This window comes from Chaetodon trifascialis, chromosome 19 (genome assembly GCF_039877785.1).
Source record: "Chaetodon trifascialis isolate fChaTrf1 chromosome 19, fChaTrf1.hap1, whole genome shotgun sequence".
Taxonomy (NCBI): domain Eukaryota; kingdom Metazoa; phylum Chordata; class Actinopteri; order Chaetodontiformes; family Chaetodontidae; genus Chaetodon; species Chaetodon trifascialis.
The window spans coordinates 8,709,871-8,730,325 of NC_092074.1; the positions used below are offsets into that span (position 1 = coordinate 8,709,871).

At 39.4% G+C, this 20,455-nt stretch overlaps 1 protein-coding gene across 1 annotated transcript; it reads left to right on the forward strand.

Annotated features, from left to right (window-relative positions):
- Positions 1-1,203: 1,203 nt before the first annotated feature.
- On the forward strand, positions 1,204-19,395 carry opn8a (opsin 8, group member a). The gene is made up of 4 exons (XM_070987866.1): positions 1,204-1,276; positions 11,105-11,398; positions 13,888-14,213; positions 19,015-19,395. Exons 1-4 carry the CDS (start codon positions 1,204-1,206, stop codon positions 19,393-19,395), a joined length of 1,074 nt encoding a protein of 357 aa, XP_070843967.1.
- Positions 19,396-20,455: the final 1,060 nt, after the last annotated feature.

A 20,455-nucleotide genomic window follows, 5' to 3' on the forward strand; every position in this document is an offset into this window, starting at 1 on the left:
ACTATTCTGCTCATACACAGCCCAGCAGCGTATGACAATACGCCAATATGATGATTATACATTGTCACAGCTGCTATACCCTCAACCATCAACAGCATTTTCATACCTCAGAGACAGTTTGTGAACTCTGATGTTTTCACTGCCCTTTTCACACATAAAGAGGTGCAAGGTTCACTTGGATAAATGTGGAGAAAGTGCAAGGCAAAGACCCTGCAGGCCATATTAACCAGGGTTAAGGGTTCAACTATCCTTGCAGTTAGTATGAAAAACTGTGACGTGAAACTGTGATGTTCCTACATCTAAACTCATGAGTTGCAAATTCAGTGTGATGCACAAACAGGTAAGTGCTTGAAGAATAAGAAACTAGGCATTCTTCATCTATGAAAAGAACACTGTAATCCATCTCTCTGCTCTTGCACCTACACACAAGAATGCATATCATATTCACAGACAGGCAGTGGCCTAGTTTGCAACATAAATCCCTGAGTGAAATATTAATCCCATTCCATGTTATTTTCAATTTAAGCTTCAATCAAAAGCATAATAGACAATAAAGCTCCTGTCCCCTCTTCATTTTTCATAATTAAGGTTCTAAAAAATGCTGCCTAGAGTGTTATTTAATTTGAAGTAACTCAATTTGATCCATTAATTAATGTCAAAGACAAAAAGCAGAGTTTTTTAGAATTTTGCTGCTTTTACAAAGAAAAAAAAGGTGATAAGCAATTAATCACTTTTTCAACACTCTGCCAGAGGCGATATTATATTGTGTAATTACTTCTGGGTTTTATAAGTGCAGCACACATGACAGGTGTATGCGCATAAGTGAAGTGGTTTTTGAGGGACAGGCATTTTTAGTAATAATCACATCACATCAATCTCATTTGCATTAACAGCGCATGTGCGCATGTACCATTGCAACCTTCCCCATGTTGGCGTAGCTTGCGCATGTGGCGAGGTGGAGGAGGTCTGTCAATCATTTTTACCGTGTCATACTGCACAGTAAACTGTCCATGCCTGTATATTAGGTGTCAGATGCTACATCACACAGACAGAATATGAGGACTGACAGAAGAGACAGGAAACGGTCTTTAACAAATTCAGTACTGGTATCTTTGCAACTAGACTTTAGAACCTAAAAGGTGCTTTTTTTGTTCCTACTGGATGTAATTTGTGCATCTGTTTTTCACAACTGACTGGACAAACATGGATGATAAATATATGTCCAAACTGTCACCTACTGTTGATTTTTGGGCAGGGACATACCTTGTCATAGTTGGTAAGTACAATGCTTGCTTATTTTATGCCATATTATGTTAACTGTCATGGAAATCTGAACCATCTCTTAATAAATTTGCATGGCTTGCGTTTAATATAGGATTCTGAAAAAGTAACACCTTCTCTTGCAAATGGCAGTGGCCATGAAAGTAAATGACTTGAGAAATCAGCACTGTGTTAAGCCTTTGAGGGAAATTCTTGGTTTGCCTGCCTGTTCCAGTCTTATGAGCTCCCTATTTTCTGCATAGAATATTGCTAGTTTGCTTTACTTCTTGCTCCTGTAACTCCAAAACAAAACGGAATCCTCAGTGAGGTGGAGGGGCTTGAGTATATGAACACAAGATCTTTCACAAGGTTTTCCAGCTGGCACAGTCTCTCCAAAAAGCACAGCACATGACTGACTTTTCTTACTAGAAACACAATGTACAACATTCAAGAGGATATCTAGTTACATGACTCACTTTTCACAGACTGAAAATGAAAGCTTTGTATCTCATTCACTTTGGTGAATCATGCCAGCTTCACTTCAGATCAGCATTTATTTAGCTGCATTTATTTACATCACGCTATTATACAGTGCAGTTGCTGTCTCTGGTGCATTGTTTTTGAAATCAAAAGATGACAATGAGGTTGATATCCCATCTTTCAGTGTTACTTGTGTGGTGTGTGTGTGTGTGTGTGTGTGTGTGTGTGTGTGTGTGTGTGTGTGTGTGTGTGTGTGTGTGTGTGTGTGTGTGTGTGTGTGTGTGTACTGTATGTGTGTGTGTAGTGATATGACTTTTGAAGTATCCCAACCTGGATTTATCAGGGCTACTGTGATATATAAGACCACCTCAACTCAAGTTACATAGTAATTAGCTCATCCAGCAAATACGGTATATGATGGTAAATGTAGGGCTGGGCGATATGGCTGAAAACTGTATCACGATATTAGTGTTTTATATCGGTCAATATCAATAATTATTGATATTTTTTATCACCTATTTAAAATAAGGACCAGAAGAAAAATACATTCAATTTAAACATTTTTATTTTAAATTTAACCTTCCTCTGATTATAATCCCCTCAGCTATCAAGGCAGAAAGGAAAGGAAATGTCAACACAACCACGGAAAACACTCAAATAATAAATGTTAAAAAGTGTAAAAATGTAAACAGAGACAAACCTGAGAACTTTTTTTCTGCAGGTTTAGTGCAGGAAGTTCACAAGCTGATTCACCTTCTGGTGAATAAAATGTTTTCAGATATGTGCAGTGTTTTGTAAACATAGCAGAAACTGAGGTGGACCTGACATCTGTAACATACAAACAAACAAACATGATAGACAGTGCAGTACAATAACAATACAGACAATAACTTTAGTCACTCTTCTTACTCTAAACATACATGAACTATTCAATTATATTTTATTGCAAGTGTGAACTTTCTATTTCTCATCTCACTCCTCGCGGACCATCAAAAACGAGACGAGATGGCGCAACCGAACTTGATACTGTTACATGATTGGCGTGTTAGCGTGTCTCTCTCACTGATCAGCGATTACTCCCTATGTTGCTTGGTTACCTGAGAGCGAGGGCCTTTGTTCATGCCACCAACCTCGCTTCGAAACTTCAGGTTTCTTCCGACGAAGAAAAAAAAAAATTTAATGTTTTATCGAATGCATTTTTTATTGATTTTGATTACGTGTCTATCACGAGACATATCGCTATCGTTTTATCGCCCAGCCCTAGGTAAATAATGACCAATAAGCTGTAATAAAGGAGAAAACTGACTTCAGACTTATTTTCCATGACCAGTGATCAGATTGGAGAAGGTAAATCCAGCAAAATTCAGACAGCCAGCCACCAAATTATCTCCTCAACTGTTAACTAACTTTGTAACTTTGCCGCTACAGAAGTGCGTAGCTGAGATGATGAGGAATCAACAGCCACCCGCAGACAGTCGATCAGACACCTGGATACAGCCATGACCATGCACACTTAATGCATGAATAACCAGTTTTGTCATGTTCCATGTAAAGGCCATATGCAGAATATGATCAATACCGTCATAAGGCTCAATCCAGGGTACCAATGTGCATTAAAAAACACACTAATGAAAATTATGCGATAATAGATGTTTGCCATACATTAAGCCAAGCATGTCAAATACCAGCAAGAGACCATGCATTTAATATAATTGTTCCAAAAACTCTATAAACTGGTCAATGATCTTCATTCAATTCAGCTTCAGTGACCTACCCTCACGCTAGCTTCACTTGCAAGCTCCAGTGCTAATCGCAAATTATAGCCATGTGTATTAACAGCACCCCCACCCCCATCCAACCATCATGGTCACATGCTATATTTCAAGATGACATTTAATTTGTTTTTGCTGCAGGAAACAAGTCACAAGCATTGTAGCCTTTCATTTAGTGGAAGTTTTCATATTACAATTAGCCCTAGGACAATAAATTACATATTTTCAATTGGTTGATGCTCACTTGCACAATACATCTGTGTACAGCTGACAACATAAGACGCTTTGTTGCAGCTCAAGCACTGATACAGAAGCAAGCATAGATATATATATATATTTGTGCTGTCAAAAATATTACATTATTAATGCGTTAACGCAAATCAATTTTAACTGCGTAATTTTTTTTTAATCACAAGATTAACATTCTCTGTGACCTAGTGAACTTGAAGTTTTTTATAAGCTGTGGCCACTGCTAGTAACGTTAGAAAAACTACGGGATCCGATTGTAAACCGGAAACAAAACAATAGGCATGCCCCACGCACGTGTTTGGTCATGCCTGCTCGCTAGCTGTAAAAGAGTAGCCGACCGGTTTGTGTGGATGTCAAGCACAGAATGCCGAAATGGATGCGAACAAGACTCAGAAAGAAGAAACTGGAAAGTTTAGTTTCAAAAAGTTGCCAAATGGATAAAAATGGATATAAAATCCAGCATACGAAATCTCCATGAAGAACTCAGGGATGCCACCTTTGCCACAAGTCAGTTCATGAAATTTCTGCCCTACCTTACTTCAGAATACAAAAACACACTAAAAGGCACATGATGTCCTTAGCAGGTATAGACATTGACGTAACTCACTAATAAAAATGAAGAGCATTAATACTGGGGAAACATCAGGAATCAAGACACACTTTTCTAAGGATCATATTCCTTGTAATCAAAAGAGGCTGCGTTCTCAGTGTGGAATACAGATAAAATAAAAACTGTGCAGGTTTTCAGAACTAAAAACAGAGTTCCATTCATTAAATGGTCAGAAGGAAAACATCAGACAAACAGCTCTCTGTTTGCTGGCTGTACATGCTTGCTAACATGTTATCTGGTGGTGTAAATCTTTTTGATCTCTTTTGTCCAACAGTGTCCCTAAACGACAATTGATGCAACTTTGATCCCGATCAGAAGACACATAAGACAGCCACTAGTTTTTATTATTGATGTTTATTCCTGATGCCTTGAAATAATTTATCCTGACTCTTCACTCTGAGTGCCATTTCCCACACAGCCATAAGAGCTGCCTGAGGAGCCAGGGAATGCTTAAGCACACCGCTGGTTCTGTGGAGATCATTCACCGCAGAATTTGCCACTTCATCCAGACCTAAGTCATACCCACAGCACACAAATCATTCACACACTTGAAGATTTCCTGTGATGTGGATCACTGAAGATCTCAGTGATGCAAATGCTTTGAGAGGCATGGAATTAAAATGCAATGCAGCATCTCAAATGTTTTGTTCATTTTCTTACACCACTGGAGAGCTCTAGCATGCTACATTTGACTCCATTGCCTTTTATCCCACCATATCATTTTTGTAAAAAAGAAAATGAACTTCATGTAAACAGAGACATATTTCCAATTAAGAAGAGTCCCTAATTGCAATCTGCAGGTTTGAATTTGAATAAATTTCATTCAAAACAGCAAGTAGATGTATTTTGCTTTAAGCTGCCAGCCAGCATTGTGACTGAAGGTGAGATTTCATTAACCATCAAGAAATTTTGCTGTTGGTGATATTTATTTCATTTTTTCGAAACTCTGCAGGATTCAGAGGTACAATTCACAATAATTCAAGTGCAAACCATTTCAAATTAACTCACCAAGAACAGGCCTCTTGGTGAATGAAATGCAAAATGATCTTATTAAGAGATACTTTGGAGTGAGGTGTCCTGCCTGAGTCTGCCTCAGTTTGTAGCCTGGAGTCGTAGGTGGTGGTAGCCACTTGAGCAACACAGAAAGTAACAAGATTGTAAGAAGTGTGAATTTGAGCCGTGAACTCAGGGAGCAGTTGCTCTCGAACTTTTCCTTTCACAAGCTGAAATCATATCTGATAAATACATACCTTTCAGCATTGTTAAGAATGTGTTGATGTTGAATGTATGCTGTCCACCTGATGCTGTTCATATGAATAGCATTCACTTTGTCCCTTTATTCCAAATCCCATTACTTGTTCCCACTTATCCGTATCCTATCTCAGTACTCCTGCTTTCATAATTGATTTGTGTATCATTGTGATGACAACAAGTTCATGAATAAGGAATGAATGCAGAACACTTACGTCAAGGTTGCTCTGGGAGAGAAAATTCCATTAGGACTATTGAGGGACAAAAACCTCACATGCTTTTTCACAGATTGACAGGACTATTCAAAAATGAAAAGATGTTCGCGCAGTATTGCACATTGTGTCAATCAAATTTCCATAAGCTTATGTAAGAGAGAGATATTATATAAAGCAGGTTGAACCCAGGCCACATCAACCAATCTCTCTAATGGAGTATACATTAGCAGTAATTCTGTAATTAAAGTCAAATATTTTTCTATTTTTAGAATTACGTGCACAGGGGTAAAAGACATAATCTTTCAATTGTGTTATTTGACACACAAATTGTAGATTGGAGCGACTATAAATTTGTGGCATCCAGTAATCTAATCAGATTACTCTTCCCTGTCCTTTATATTACACCTTATCGCCACATAATTAAATTTTTCAATTGTCAAAGTGTTTGTATCTTTGGAAATGGGACGCAGAGTTCATTAAATATTTGGGAGTCATACTGTCGAAGGATCTTTTAAAATTGTTTGATCTTAACTATGGACCCCTAAATTCAAAGATAAAGTCAGACATACAAAGGTGGAATGCTGTTCCCTTCCTAGGTTTGAGCTCTAGGATAGAATCAATTAGGTTGAATTTCTTGCCAAGATTACTGTACCTGTTCCAGTGCCTGCCAATCGAAATACCACTTAAACAATTTTTAGAATGGGATAGGTGGATATCGAGATATGTTTGGCAAGGGAAAAAGGCCAGGATTAAATATAGAACTTTGCAATTAAAGAAAGAAAGGGGTGGAATGGGCCTTCCCTGCCTAAGAGAGTATTACTATGCAGCTCAATTGAGACCATTAATGTGTCTACTCTCACCAATGTATACTGCAGGCTGGAAAGATATAGAAGGTACAAGTGTGAAAGGAATTCCAATAGCAGCCCTACTAGCAGATAAAAAATTGCAAGATGATCTCATGATTTCAGAAGATTCCTTGCTTGACATCTTCCTAAAATCCTGGCAGGAAATAGTAAAATCCTGTAGACTGGAGCACATATGTAAAATCCTGAGGTGGTGTGCCTACGATTCAGATTTCGAACCAAACAAAAATGATGATAGGTTTAAGAGATGGATCCCAAAGGGCTTAACCACCTACTACTCTTTTGTCTACAAGGGGGCATTCCAGAGATTTGAAACTCTGCAAAACGAACAAGGATTGGGAAAAGACGACTTTTATAGGTACCTGCAAGTTAGAAGCTATTTTAATCATCACATGAAAGCGACTTTAGCAGAACTCAATTCAGGCTTTCTGCACGTATTTTTATCGCAGCTTAAGTCCCAGTCTTGCAGGAAAATTATATCTATATTGTACAATGGCATCCAAAAATCAAAACAAGACAGTACAATATATATAAAGGAGAAGTGGGAAAAAGAAGGAAAGGCAGTGATTTCGGTGGAGAGTTGGGAAAGAATATGTCAGCTACAGTGGAGGTCAACAGGGTCAAACATATGGCGTGAGTTCTGTTGGAAGAACATTGTGAGATTTTTTATTACGCCCATTCAGAAACGACATCAGGGTAATGCAGACTTTTGTTGGAGACTATGTGGCACTAGTGGAGCCAATCATTTCCATATTTTTTGGGACTGCCGGGTTATTAGGGAATTTTGGGAAGAAATTCATAAACATATAACAAATGTAATTGGGAGGAATATTACCTTCAATTACGAATCTATGTATCTGGGAGACATTGACTTTCATAATTGGAACAAGAATGATAGAAAATTGTTTTGTGTACTATTGGCGGCTAGTAAAAAAACTATTACTAGAAAATGGCTTAAGGTAGAACCACCCACCACCGAGGAATGGATGGATATAGTTTATGAAATTTACATTATGGAAAAATTGTCATTTTCTTTAAGAGTACAGAGAGAAAAGTTTTATCGGATTTGGTCCAAATGGACTGCCTATACAAAACCTGTAAGATCTGATTTCACTTGACGTTATTTGTACTTTGTGACAATCCATTCTTCATTTAAATTACTTTTGTGGGTACCACTTGTATAAGAATTTTTGAAGATTTTTTTTTGTTTTTATTTGTTTTCACTGAATGTGAAACTGAGAGGCCTCAGGATGTGAGCTCCCCCGGTTCTGTTCTTTGAATATAGTTACTTGAAAGACTCAAAAATATCTTGGAAGAGCAACATGGAAAAGACACTTGGACTTTCTGAAACTACCCCCATCTAATATCAAGCGGAATGGGGTGGTCAAACCAAAGGAAAAGATATTTTAGTGGTCCGGGGAAGGATTGAAAGTTGTAAATGAAAATGTAAATATTTGCTTTTCCAAATAAAAAGAAAATATCAAAAAAAAAAAGTGTTTGTATCTGTAAGTTTCAAATCATCAAGACTCTTCTCCTTTGTTGGCAGTTTATATGTTCCTATATTTAAAAGTTAAATTTACATACATTTATATTTTACATGTGAAAAACTTTCTTGTTGCCGTTGAATATCAGTAGTAGCTGTATAATTTGTCAGTTGTGGGAAGGCCCCCCAGGGGGACAACAGTAAACATTTATAATCACTGGTGCCTGTCGTTACATCTCACAGTCAGCCCATCTCCACACACTATTTTGAGCTCTACTTTGTCTGGATTTAACCAAGCATGGTGTGAGAGCAAACCTTTCAGTACGCTTGAAGGAGGAGAAAAACCTACAGCTGCTAAGGTCAGACAATAGTAACAATTGCTCAGTTTACTGGAGGGGGGTCAGCAGCTCAGTGCAACAGTGCTGTCAACAATCATATCTCAAAATACACAACACCATGCCAGCAAGACTGGAGACAGACAAGGGGAGGTGTGGCAGGGAGAGAAACAGAGAGAGACAGAAAGAGAGAGAGCATGATCGAACACTGTCTGAACTTGTGTTATCTAATGAATACACTGAACTGGCGTGAGTGAATGAGCTGGTTTGAATAAATAAACTCCTCAAACTGGCCTGAAATCATGTGTGAAAGAACAGTAAATACACAGCAGACACACAACAGCTAACAGAAAAAGGATGCCATATCATACAAAGAAGTTGTCCAGAAAAAGCTTTTTTATGCGTGAATGAATGTTTATGTGACTGAGAAAAGGGAAGCTAAAAGGCAACGAGAATGGTGAGCTGAGTCATTAATTAAGCACATCTTCGTTAATTTAAAAAACACGATACCAGAGCAACAATGTACTGGCATACTGCTGTTAGAAACTCAGCTGATAGTCAGCCTGGCAAGCTATTGTCAGAAGTCTATACATTATTAACCCATTCATCGAAACCAATCGCTAACAGCAGTCAGTGAGACAATGTTGCTGACAATGTTGTTGGTTATGGAGGCTGGCCTGACTAGCTCCACAACAACAACAGTTGTTGCAATAGCAACTTTACAGTCAAATCCCTCACTTACACCAAAAGTCCTAACTCTGTTCAGCCCAGAATTATTTTCATCAAGGATTTTTTTTTCCCACTTCACAGAAATGAGGCAGAAGAAGTACCTCACGACTCTGTCCAGTGTGTGCTTTGTCTCAGTATGGTCTGTGCACAGCCAACATCAGGCAGACATGGCAGCTGTTCATTCATTACAGAAGCTATTAACAAGGCAAAGCTCTGTCAAAACAGCATTTGTCTCACTGGCTGAGAGATGGAATCACACAAGAATACAGTACAGAGGGGAGTGCTCCACAAGAGACTTTTCCTCATCCTTCAGGGGATGACACACAGGGCTGACTTGGTGTTATCTATAGCATAACTGGTGCCTCCCTGTCTTACTATGCTTTGTGTTTACATGGTTGTGAGCTGCTGTATGTTATCTGCTTGTGAACCTTGGTATCACAATGGGCATTGATTACATCAGCTTAACCCAAAAGTGCCTGCTCTTAGTGGGCAAAGCCTGTACAAAATAAAACATTAGTTACGTATTGTGACTCAAGATTCTATGGGTAAAGGCATAGCCCTCTCTGAGCTAGGCTCCCTGCTTCACCTTGACTGTAACAATTTCACTGTGAAAACTATTTACATTGCGTACACTATTTACAAAGAGATTCCATTAACTACAAATTTTATATTTCAGATCAAACTGTCTGAGTTAGTGCAAATCTAGATCATCTGTGTCCAGCAGCATGTTCATCATTTCTGACTTTCTGTCTATTTCAACAGCAGAAATAAGCTCCTTTCCTCTTCTGCTCACCATTTTCTCATTTCCCTCGAGCCTCTTTGCAGCTTCAACATTTGACAAACCCTTCTCTGTTCTGATCTTATCCACTTTTATTGCCTCCAGTCTCTTTGGACAAGGTGCTGACCCCACGTGGTGATTTTCCTCACAGTGCAGGCATTTCACTTGCTATTCGTTTTCCTTGCACTCCTCCATATAGCCTTCTACATCATATGACTTCTCTACATAGTGCAGCAACATGCCCATATTCTTGATGTCGGAAAGATCTGAGAGGAGCTCTCACATATGGCTTCACTTTGTACCACATACTCAAGGTACACTCTCGCCAGCAACTCCTCTTCAAAAGTCAAACACATCGAGTTACTGTCCTCCTTCTCCCCTTCTCGGAATCTCTTCAGTTTTTTTGACTCATATATCTAGTTATATCCCAAAATGACTTCGACTCTACTGACAATGGCACACTACTTACTACTTCCTTTGTAGTCGCATAGTTCAGTAGGAAGCAAGTCACACAGTTACAAATCTCCATACACATCTCCAAACACATGAATCCTCACATGAATCTCTGTGATTCTTTAATACACACTCTCCAGCTTACATAGTTCTCCAGCTAAAAGAGACTTGGTAAGGAGAAGAAATGTAATTTTTAATTCATATAGCCTACTCCATGGGAAACAGCAAGATATAACTATTTTTGATCCAAACCTAGACCAAATTTTTAAAAATAGCACAGCTGTATCATCAAAAAGTAGGGGTGCAAAAGCACATATTTGCTCCCCCAAAATGAACAGTGGAGGTGTAGCTGCTCCACTTGCTCCATTGCTCAGGCACCTATGCACAACACATTAAACCTTACATACAAGAGTTACTGCAGCAGAAAACCTGGGGCTTCCCTTGTCTGCTAAGAATATACAACATGTAAGCATGCAGTGATCACTGAGGTACTGAACATCAGTCACCATGAAGGCATGGATTTTGCCTGGTGTCACCAATGATGGGTGAGAGCAAATCTCTCTACAGGGACATTTTGTGATACCACTTTTATTGTTTTTCTGCTCTTACTGTACTCTCTCCTGCAGCCATCCTGTCTGTCTTGGGGAATGCTGCAGTCCTGGTCAGCGCAGCTCGTCGCCTCCCCCTGCTGAAAGCTCCCGAGCTGCTGACAGTGAACTTGGCGGTAACAGACATCGGTATGGCCCTCAGCATGTATCCTCTGTCCATTGCTTCAGCTTTTAACCACGCCTGGATTGGAGGTGACATATCTTGTCTCTACTATGGCCTGATGGGCATGATCTTCAGCGTAACCAGCATCATGACTCTGGCTGTGATGGGGATGGTCAGGTACCTGGTAACAGGAAATCCACCCAAAACAGGTAGTATAATCTCAGATGGGATTTCTGGGAGTTCAGAGCTCTCCAGCAGTTATTAATGAATATTAGTTGGCATGAAGAAATCAGTGTTTAAAATTAGCAATCAATTGTATCAAAGGTCACAGGGATTAACCTCTTGATGTAAAGCTGGAGGTCAAATGACAAGAAAGTGTTTTCACTTTAAAAAATTTTTTAATCTATTACCTTCACCCCTTAAGCTTATCATCTATAATAAACCTTAATGGTATATTGATGAAGATTTTTGATAAGACTGAACAATTTACATGAGCCAGAGCCAAAAGGGCCTTGCCTGATTGATGTTTACACCCATGATTTATTGATCTGCAATAGCTTGACTAACTCTCTGTCAAATCTTGGTTAAGCTTTCTAAATAAACCTCGCTTTTTATGGGGTTGCTGTCTTCTTTGATCCTTCCAGTCACTGAGGGATTCAGTCTTGTCAAGCAACTGGTTTAATGGGATCCAAAGCAAGCTGTACACACACGATGGTCTGATGAATAATAGATGCAACTGATGCCATAACTGGCATTTACGCTGATATTCATTTGTTCTTCTTCAACAATTAATGTCATACAGTACATATGACATACTCTTTAAGGACCTTACCTGCAGGACATGACCTTACTGTCAAATTAAGTAGTCTTGTCTCGTTCCAAGAAAGACTATTGTGACTTAGGAGTCTTATGTCATTTGACTTAGAAAATCTACAAGCTTCAGTCTGTTTGTGGGCATAGAAACCCAGGAGACCTTGATGCCTCACTGGAAGGATAGTTTAGGCAGCAGCCTCACAACCTCCAAATGGTGTCACAGCCTGCATTGCTGTATTTGTCTGGCTGTTGCCACAGGCAAAGCATAAAAGTGTTAAAGGGCAATAAATAATTAACAAAAGCAAAAGCTTTAAAGCTATAAAGCTAAATCTTTCTGCACAGAGTATGCAACTCATGCACTCAAACATTATATACAATGCTTTTTGGCCACAATTATTTAACATGTAGAGAATATATTGTTGTAAGATGATAAATTAAGCTAAACAAAGTTAAATCTTAATTGATTTGAAATTGACAGCTCATACAAATAATTAAGTTGATGAATATCTGCAGATCCAAACAGCGGGCAGGGTGCTCTACTGACAATATGTTGCATATAGTGAGTAGTTTTGAAGCACTGAGTATAGCTATAATGGATCACTGAGAATGAAGTGGTTTGAGGTCCAGATGTCATGAAAGTACGTCCTCATGCCCAAACTCACTCACCTCGTACAGTATGTTATGCTACAGTTTCCTCTGTTTCCTTTGATTAGTTGGAGCTACATAAAATCACACAGACCTTGCTATGATAACTGACACAACGGGGGAAAAGGAAAAAGAAAAGCATGTGCCAGTTTGCATGTTGGGTTGGAAATGTCAGCCAGATTTATATCGACTGCTAGAGATGAATTCTTAGTTATGACTGTAAACTGATGTGGTTAGAGCTCATCAGTACACTATGGGGAAGCAAGCTTCCAGTAAACACACATGGGAGCTTAGAAACAAATGTTATTTATGGAATTGATTATCATGAGTTATTGTGAAAAGTGGGAAGCAGCCGTCTGTATACAGCTCCCAAACAAGCTCTGAAAAACTCACAGAACTTAATCTTCTACTGGTATTACTCACAAATACTGTTCAGCTGATGAATGCATTCTCCTAGCTTTATCTGGGGTGATATGCTGTATGTCCTGTTTAAGAAGTCTCTCCTATGAGCATGTGAACTCAATTAGCTAAGCAGCTAACTAAATCAATAAGTAAGGCTTTGGAGAGGTAGTTGCTGTACTCACGGACTGTGATTAGCATCAACCGTTTCACTCATGCTTCACAATCATCGGTTCAATCGCCAGCTTACTCGCACTTACTTTTGAAGTGTGTGAGAACGTGCATGGGCTTTACACTTGGATATGTTTGCGAGGCTGTTGCTTTTATACTTGTATGTAGTACATTTATGTTTGTTTTGGTCTTTCGTCTTTCGCCCGACATGAGCAGAATCAACCAATCAACTTGTTTAACATGCTGGTCTACACAACGTGTTGTTGAGATTTGAAATAATAATAATAATAAAATAATAATAATAAATTGGCATTAACATATTGCTGTTTTTTTCTTCCAATATTGATATTCTTGGTCTGGCAAAAGCCTTGTATAAGCTCATACTTGTTACTGTTGATATGCTCTTAACAATACAGGGGGAATTAACTATCCCTGTATCCTTATTACACCTTCACTCAAAAAGCAGAACTGCACCATTATCAATGCAGGATGTATCATACTCCTCACTACATGCTGAGCCAGTGAAAGAGGTGATGTATGCGATTATTAATTACACTTTTTGGTGCAAAAGCCATGTAAGTGTGTGCAAAGTGGTACACTATCTATACAAATCCCAACAGTGCCATATGGTTTACAAACTAAACTGACTTTAAAATCTGTTTGTGCACAGGTATCAAGTTCCAGAGGAGAACTATCAGCATTGTGATCAGTGGTATCTGGCTGTACGCTAGCCTGTGGGCCTTGTTTCCTCTGCTGGGCTGGGGCAGCTATGGGCCAGAGCCATTTGGACTTGCCTGCTCGATAGACTGGACCGGCTATGGGGAGTCCATAAACCACTCCACCTTCATCACGGCTCTGTCTGTGCTCTGTACATTCCTCCCCTGTCTGGTCATTCTCTTCACCTATTTTGGCATTGCCTGGAAGCTGCACAGGGCATACCAGTCGATCCAGAGCAATGATTTTCATTATGGAAATGTTGAGAAGAAAATCACTCTTGTAAGTACCATGTGATCAGTGCTGTATCTGCTCTGTCTCTTCAGTTTTTTTTTTTTTTTTTTCGCTGATTGGAACATTCCCATGAGACATGAAATCTTACACAACATACAGAAGAATAAATGCAGAGTTGAAGCCGAGGCAAAAGAAAGTGAAAACTACTTCCACTTTCCTTTTTTTCTTGGTATTGGTACCAGTCTAAATGAAATAACATGCCAGAAAAGCAAATATAAACATTCTAACTTCAATAACTAACTAAAAAAAATCTGAGTATTTGTCAGGGTTTTTATTTATATGTATTTATATGTTACAACAGCGGGTGGCACGGTGGGGCAACAGGTAGTGCACGTGCCTCACAGCAAGAAGGTCGCCGGTTCAATCCCGGGTCGGGCAGGGCCTTTCTGTGTGAAGTTTGCATGTTCTTCCCGTGCTTGCGTGGGTTCTCTCCGGGCACTCCGGCTTCCTCCCACAGACCAAAAAGATGCTCGTTAGGTTAATTGGTGACTCTGAGATTGCCCTTAGGTGTGAGTGTGAGCATGAATGTTTGTATGTCTATATATGTTGCCCTGTCTCTGTCTCAGTCTCTGAGAGAACGCTAATAGTGTGCAAAGCTGTCATCACCAAAAGGTGGTGACTTTGAAGAATTTAAAATATCAAACAAATTTTGCTTTGTTTACACTTTTTTTTACTTACTATCTGTGTGTTCTTTTATAGTTTTGATGTCTTCAATATTAATCTGCAATGTAGAAAGTGATAAAGAATAAACCACTGACTGAAGGTACGGCCAAACTTTTGATTTGTATAGCCACCGATCATACCATAAACTAGAACTATGATCTATCCCTTCAGGCATGTAAATTCATATTTGGTATCATTCAAAACTCTCTGTGAAAATCCTTATACCTGGGGAAAATTTCTCGTCAGCAGACCTGTTAATTTTATGCATTTTTATGTGTCAAGTGTAGGCATATTTTGAAAATAATCCAGGTATTCAGTTTGTTTTATATCCTTTTTTAAGAGTTTTACAAAGCTGAATCTTTATAGGTATCACATGACACTATGGGGAATCCTTTATTTGCACATCATTTGACAGGTGCATAGATCTATTTGGTTAAAAAAAAAAAAAGATTTCTGAGTAAGTAGATGTGTTTTGACAACATTAATAAGGTCAATCTAGTGAGTGCACAGTAAATAATCACCTCGCCTCCTGATTCCCCCCTCATCCTCTCACTTAAAGTAGCTTTTGAAACACAATCAAGACAAGGATTAAAGCATATAGCTTTGCATGTGACAGCCGATGGGAAAGGCTGCTCAACAGACAAGGCCAGGATTATTTTATGTTTGCCAGTGGAGATTAGCTCAGCCAGACACCACTGAAACTGGCTGGTTAAACAAGCCCTTGACTCTGCATTGTGTGTTTGGTGGAGGAATGATGGACAGGAGGACAGTATCTATTTCTCTGATGCTGTTTACTGTCTGGATAGAAACAGAATATATATATATATATATTCTGTTATCACAGGTGAGTGATAATAATTGCCTCAGGATCTGTGAGCCCCTGGAGAGAGACTTATCTTAGCATTGAAATTGTAAGTCCACATGTGTGCATGGACCTTTGCGTGGGCTTATTCATGAGTGTGTCAAGGTGTGTGGATTGGAAAGGGGGAGGGCTAACCTGTGTCTTCACAGGCAAGGCATCTAAAACAAACAATTCACACATGACCTTTCCCACATATCTTGAGACTTATTTTGAAGCTACTACAACTTTTCCTTTACTTTTCTTGAAACTGAAGGTCTGTCGACATTAGAGGATTAAACAGAAGTGGATTTTCACTTTCACTGTCCCATCCCATTCCCACATGGTGATGCTACTGCTGAGCTGATGAACACCTTTAAGGTACAATTGCATTCAGTGTCAATCCAGCAACATTCGTGGGACAACATCATTTCAGGCCACTGAGCCCTGAATGTCCAAACCAACAATAAATTCCATCTGTATAGACAGATTTTGCGGCCTGTACATAGCACTGATTATCAATAATAAACATACAACGGCCCTCTTCTATATAGCCTAAATAGAATTAAAGAGCTATGGACACCACGGCGGGTGCAACCAGCAATACTGGGCAACAAAAATGAGTTAAATGGCACTTTAACAGCAGAATAAAACATCACCAGAAAACACAGAGCTGGTTTGAAGTAAAAATAAATAAATAAATAAATAAATAAATAAATAAATAAATAAATAAAGACAGCTGTCACATAGTTGAAGCACGCGCATGCGACGCCATGTTGCTAGGTAACGCAGTGGTCGTTGACATCTCTGTAGTAATACTCAGAAATACTCACCCGCCTGAGCGTCATTCTGTGAGTCCTGTGCACCGCGAAGCCCTCAACAATCTTGTCCTGGTTCACCTTCTTCGCTTGACCATTCCCAGTTCATATTATTGCCAGTCCACCTCTCTGTCCCACTGTAACCAGTCCACGTCTGTGTCCCACCGTAACCAGTCCTCTCAACCTGCGCTCCTCGAAGTGTTCAAACATTTCGAGCTAAATGGGGCTCTGCAGTCACTGTGACAGAAATGTTTAGAAACAGTAGAAAGTCCTTACACACCTCACTGAAGGTGGAAGCTCCTCAGCAGTGAAGCAAGCGTAGAAGTCACCGCTGGAGGATCCACCGTGAGCATTTTAGCCTTTAGCATTTAGCCAAACCCAACGTGCAACTGTTGGCCACGCGAAATTCTTGGGTATGTTTGATTTGTGTCACGTGCTTGACCGGTGGCGCATAAAATCAGTGATTGATTAAAGTAGATACAACCTTTTATAACAATGCCGAGGTAGAATAATGACTTGAAATAATGTTCAACATAAAGCGTTTTGAATAATAGCGTTTCTTTATATTAGAACTGTAATTTTTTTTATTCTCGTCGCACCTGCTGCCATTGACATTTTTTCCTGTACCGTCTGTGGAGTGAGCCTGTAGTCTATACTAAGGATTAAAGCTGCCTAGATAAGAAATCTGTCATGGAAAAATGTTTTTGTGGGCTCGGCTATACACACTTACTTTAAACTTTAACCTTACTTTTAATAGCTGGAATGTATATCTATATTATTGTGATAATGATGATGATCATTATTATTTTTATCAGTGTCATTATTACATTTATACTTCAGGTTGCAGCGAATGTGACTCTGCAGGAAACCAAGGAGGGATTGACAAAGATCACAAGGGAATGTGTTTCAATTATCTGTCAGTTGTGCTTGAAAGAGCACAGGGGATCAGCACTTAGTCACCACGTTTGTACATCTGGGTCTCTGAAAAGACAATATATTGGTTTGTGTTGAAGCAAATGCTCTGTGGACATGGCTGTTGAGTGTGTGTTTGTATGCAAGTTATCTCATTTTCACTTTTTTACCAAATGAATTCCAATTAATTCTGATGTGGATTCATCAGCCCTGGTGTCCTCGCTTTCATATGTAAATGATATGAGTCTGGGCAGACATGGATTAAACTGCAATGTGACTGGTTAGTGGAGGCATACAACCACAGGGCAGTAATAGTTTGTAATGGCACGTAGCTTCTAATAGTTAGCATAAACTCTTCTGATATATACATACAGTTGTTCAATGTTCATCATACGGAAACAATGAATATCTTCTGAAAAATCTTTAAGTGCCAGGGGAGTTATGTTTATTGGTTTGGATGGTTAGTCAAGCATGTGACATGATGAGTTGAAAGCCCCCAACCAATGACTGAGTGCGCTTTTACATCTTTTGCATTTGCACTTTATATTCACATGTGAATTACTCCTTTGATCTCTTTTGATCACTTAACACACCTTGATGAGAAGATGGGAATATTGATGATGTGGAATATTCAAAGGAGGATCTAATAAGTCTTTGTAAATTGTAATGGGGAGCTGGGAAGCCAACATTTTCAGAGGACTGCTGAAGAACCTGTCCCTTCCGTGCTGTTCAAGACTCATTTCCCCATTATTCCTTACAAAATATGACAGACAGTCAAACCCCTGGGGTACAAATAAATGGACTGCAGCTTATTCTGCCTGACCTTCTCTAGATATGAATTATACCTGCCAGAGCCACATTCTGCTGTTTTGTCTGAGCAACATAACCATGGTAACTTGTGTTGAATGACTGAGTTGTTACCACAGAAGGAGGGAAATTGAACAAAATCTGCATAGAGGTCATCCAATATAATGTATCCCCTCACATTCCCCCAGTATTTAAAAGCACTGCTTGCATTCAGATACAGTACACACATCATATCTGTATGATGAATGTTGACCATAAAAGCCGGTGCTGTTTTGTTGCTTTCAAGCTTTGCAGCACTTCATTTGTATCATGAAACATCATTATTTCACCAGTGCTTCAAACAAATACTTTGGAGGAATAGTATGGTATTATGGGTAATATCCTTATTTGCTTCCTTTCCTAGATGAGCGGACTGAAACCACTCTCATGTTTGTAGGGTAAATATGTAGCTGGTACAGTTAGATGCTGTTTAGCTTAACTTAGCAAAAAGACTGACGACAGGGGGAGTCCAATAGTTCAACAGTGTTTGTTTTTTCTACAGATGAAAAAAAACGATGGTAATTTTAGTTACCATTGGACAGAGTCAGATGAGCTGTTTCCTTCTACTCATCTAACTCTCTCCAATCAGCAGGTCGTCTCTTTCTCTTTTCTTACCAACCCATCTTGCCTCCTTTACTGAACTCACATCTTGTGACACCCCTCTGTGATATTCTCTTTTTTCCTTTCCTTTCATCTGCTCTTTTGATTTCAGATGGCTGTGATGATCAGCTCAGGCTTCCTTGTTGCCTGGACCCCCTATGTGGCTGTCAGCTTCTGGAGCATGTTCCACTCACAAGAGCATGGCCACATGGCTCCATTTGTCACCCTGTTACCGTGCCTCTTCGCTAAGAGCTCCACTGTATACAATCCTTTCATATATTTCATCTTCCAGCGTACCTTCCAGCACAAGCATCTGCACCTCCAGAGACTGATGTTTTGCTGTTCCCATCAGGCCAATTCACCTGGTGAAGGAGGGAAGCTGGAGGGCAGGTCCGACTGCACCGTTTTTGGAACTGGGACTGATGAAACCTGTGTGGGTCTAATGGGAGCTCCGAGCAGTCAGACTGGGAGAGAGATGATGACTTTGGGCTAATACTCTATGTCAGTGTTTCTCAACTCTGGTCCTCAGGCCCCCCTGCCCTGCATGTTTTAGGTTTTTCCCTCCTCCACCACACCTGATTCAAATGATCAGCTCGTCATCAAGCTCTGCAGTGGCCTGATAAGGAGCCACTCATTTGAATCAGGTGTGTTGGAGCAGGAAACATCTAAAACATGCAGGGCAGGGGGGCCTGAGGACCGGAGTTGAGAAACACTGCTCTATGTGATTACGTCTACGTTCTTATTTTATCAGTTTCTTTATGTTGGAAGCAATATAGTGGGACATTTTGGGAAATTCCTTATTTGCTTTTTTTGTCAAGAGTTAGATGAGAAGATCAATACTGCTCTCATGCCTATATGGTAAATATGTAGCTAGAGCTAGCAGTCGTTAGCTTAGGATGCGGAGAATGACTTGAAATAGGAGGAAACAGCTAGCTTGCTCTGTCCAAACAAAATCACTTCACTAATTAAAACATTCTAAATTATAGTTTGTTTGTTTGTTTGTTAACTCTGTACGAAGACCAAAGCACAACAGCACATTTCGGTTTTATGAGTCGTGATGCACCAGGCTATTTCGGGGTCATGCTAGCTGTTTGTAGCCTTGACTGGAGCTACTTATTTATTCAGACATTAGAGGAGTATCAAACCTCTAACCTGTAACATATAACTCTCAGCAAAAAGCCACATTTCTCAAAATGTGGTGGATAAAACTGAAATAAAATTTGCTCTCTATTTTTTTTTTTTTTTTTTTTTTTTTCTTTTATCAAGTTAGGAAGTCCACACTGGGGCACAAGAAGCAGAAAGTGTGGATTTTATTTCCAAGGAGCAGTAAAATAAATAAATAAATAAATAAAAATCTAATTTGTCTGTTTGTGAATGTGACCCTCTCTTGAGCTCTCATTAGCTATTTCTTTGTTGAACTCCCAATCCCCATCCTCACAATACATCATCATTTGACCCCCACATGTTGTGGTCAAGGAGAATTGGCAGCCTCCAAAAATGAGCTTTGAATTATAGTGTGCCTGATATACAAAAGTCACTTCTTCATAGAGCTA

Excerpts from the sequence above, each read along its gene's own strand:
- opn8a (XM_070987866.1), top strand. The coding sequence starts at position 1,204 with ATGGATGATAAATATATGTCCAAACTGTCACCTACTGTTGATTTTTGG. Across the intron at positions 11,399-13,887 it reads AGGAAATCCACCCAAAACAG|GTATCAAGTTCCAGAGGAGA; the intron begins GTAGTATAATCT and ends GTTTGTGCACAG. Across the intron at positions 14,214-19,014 it reads TTGAGAAGAAAATCACTCTT|ATGGCTGTGATGATCAGCTC; the intron begins GTAAGTACCATG and ends TTTTGATTTCAG.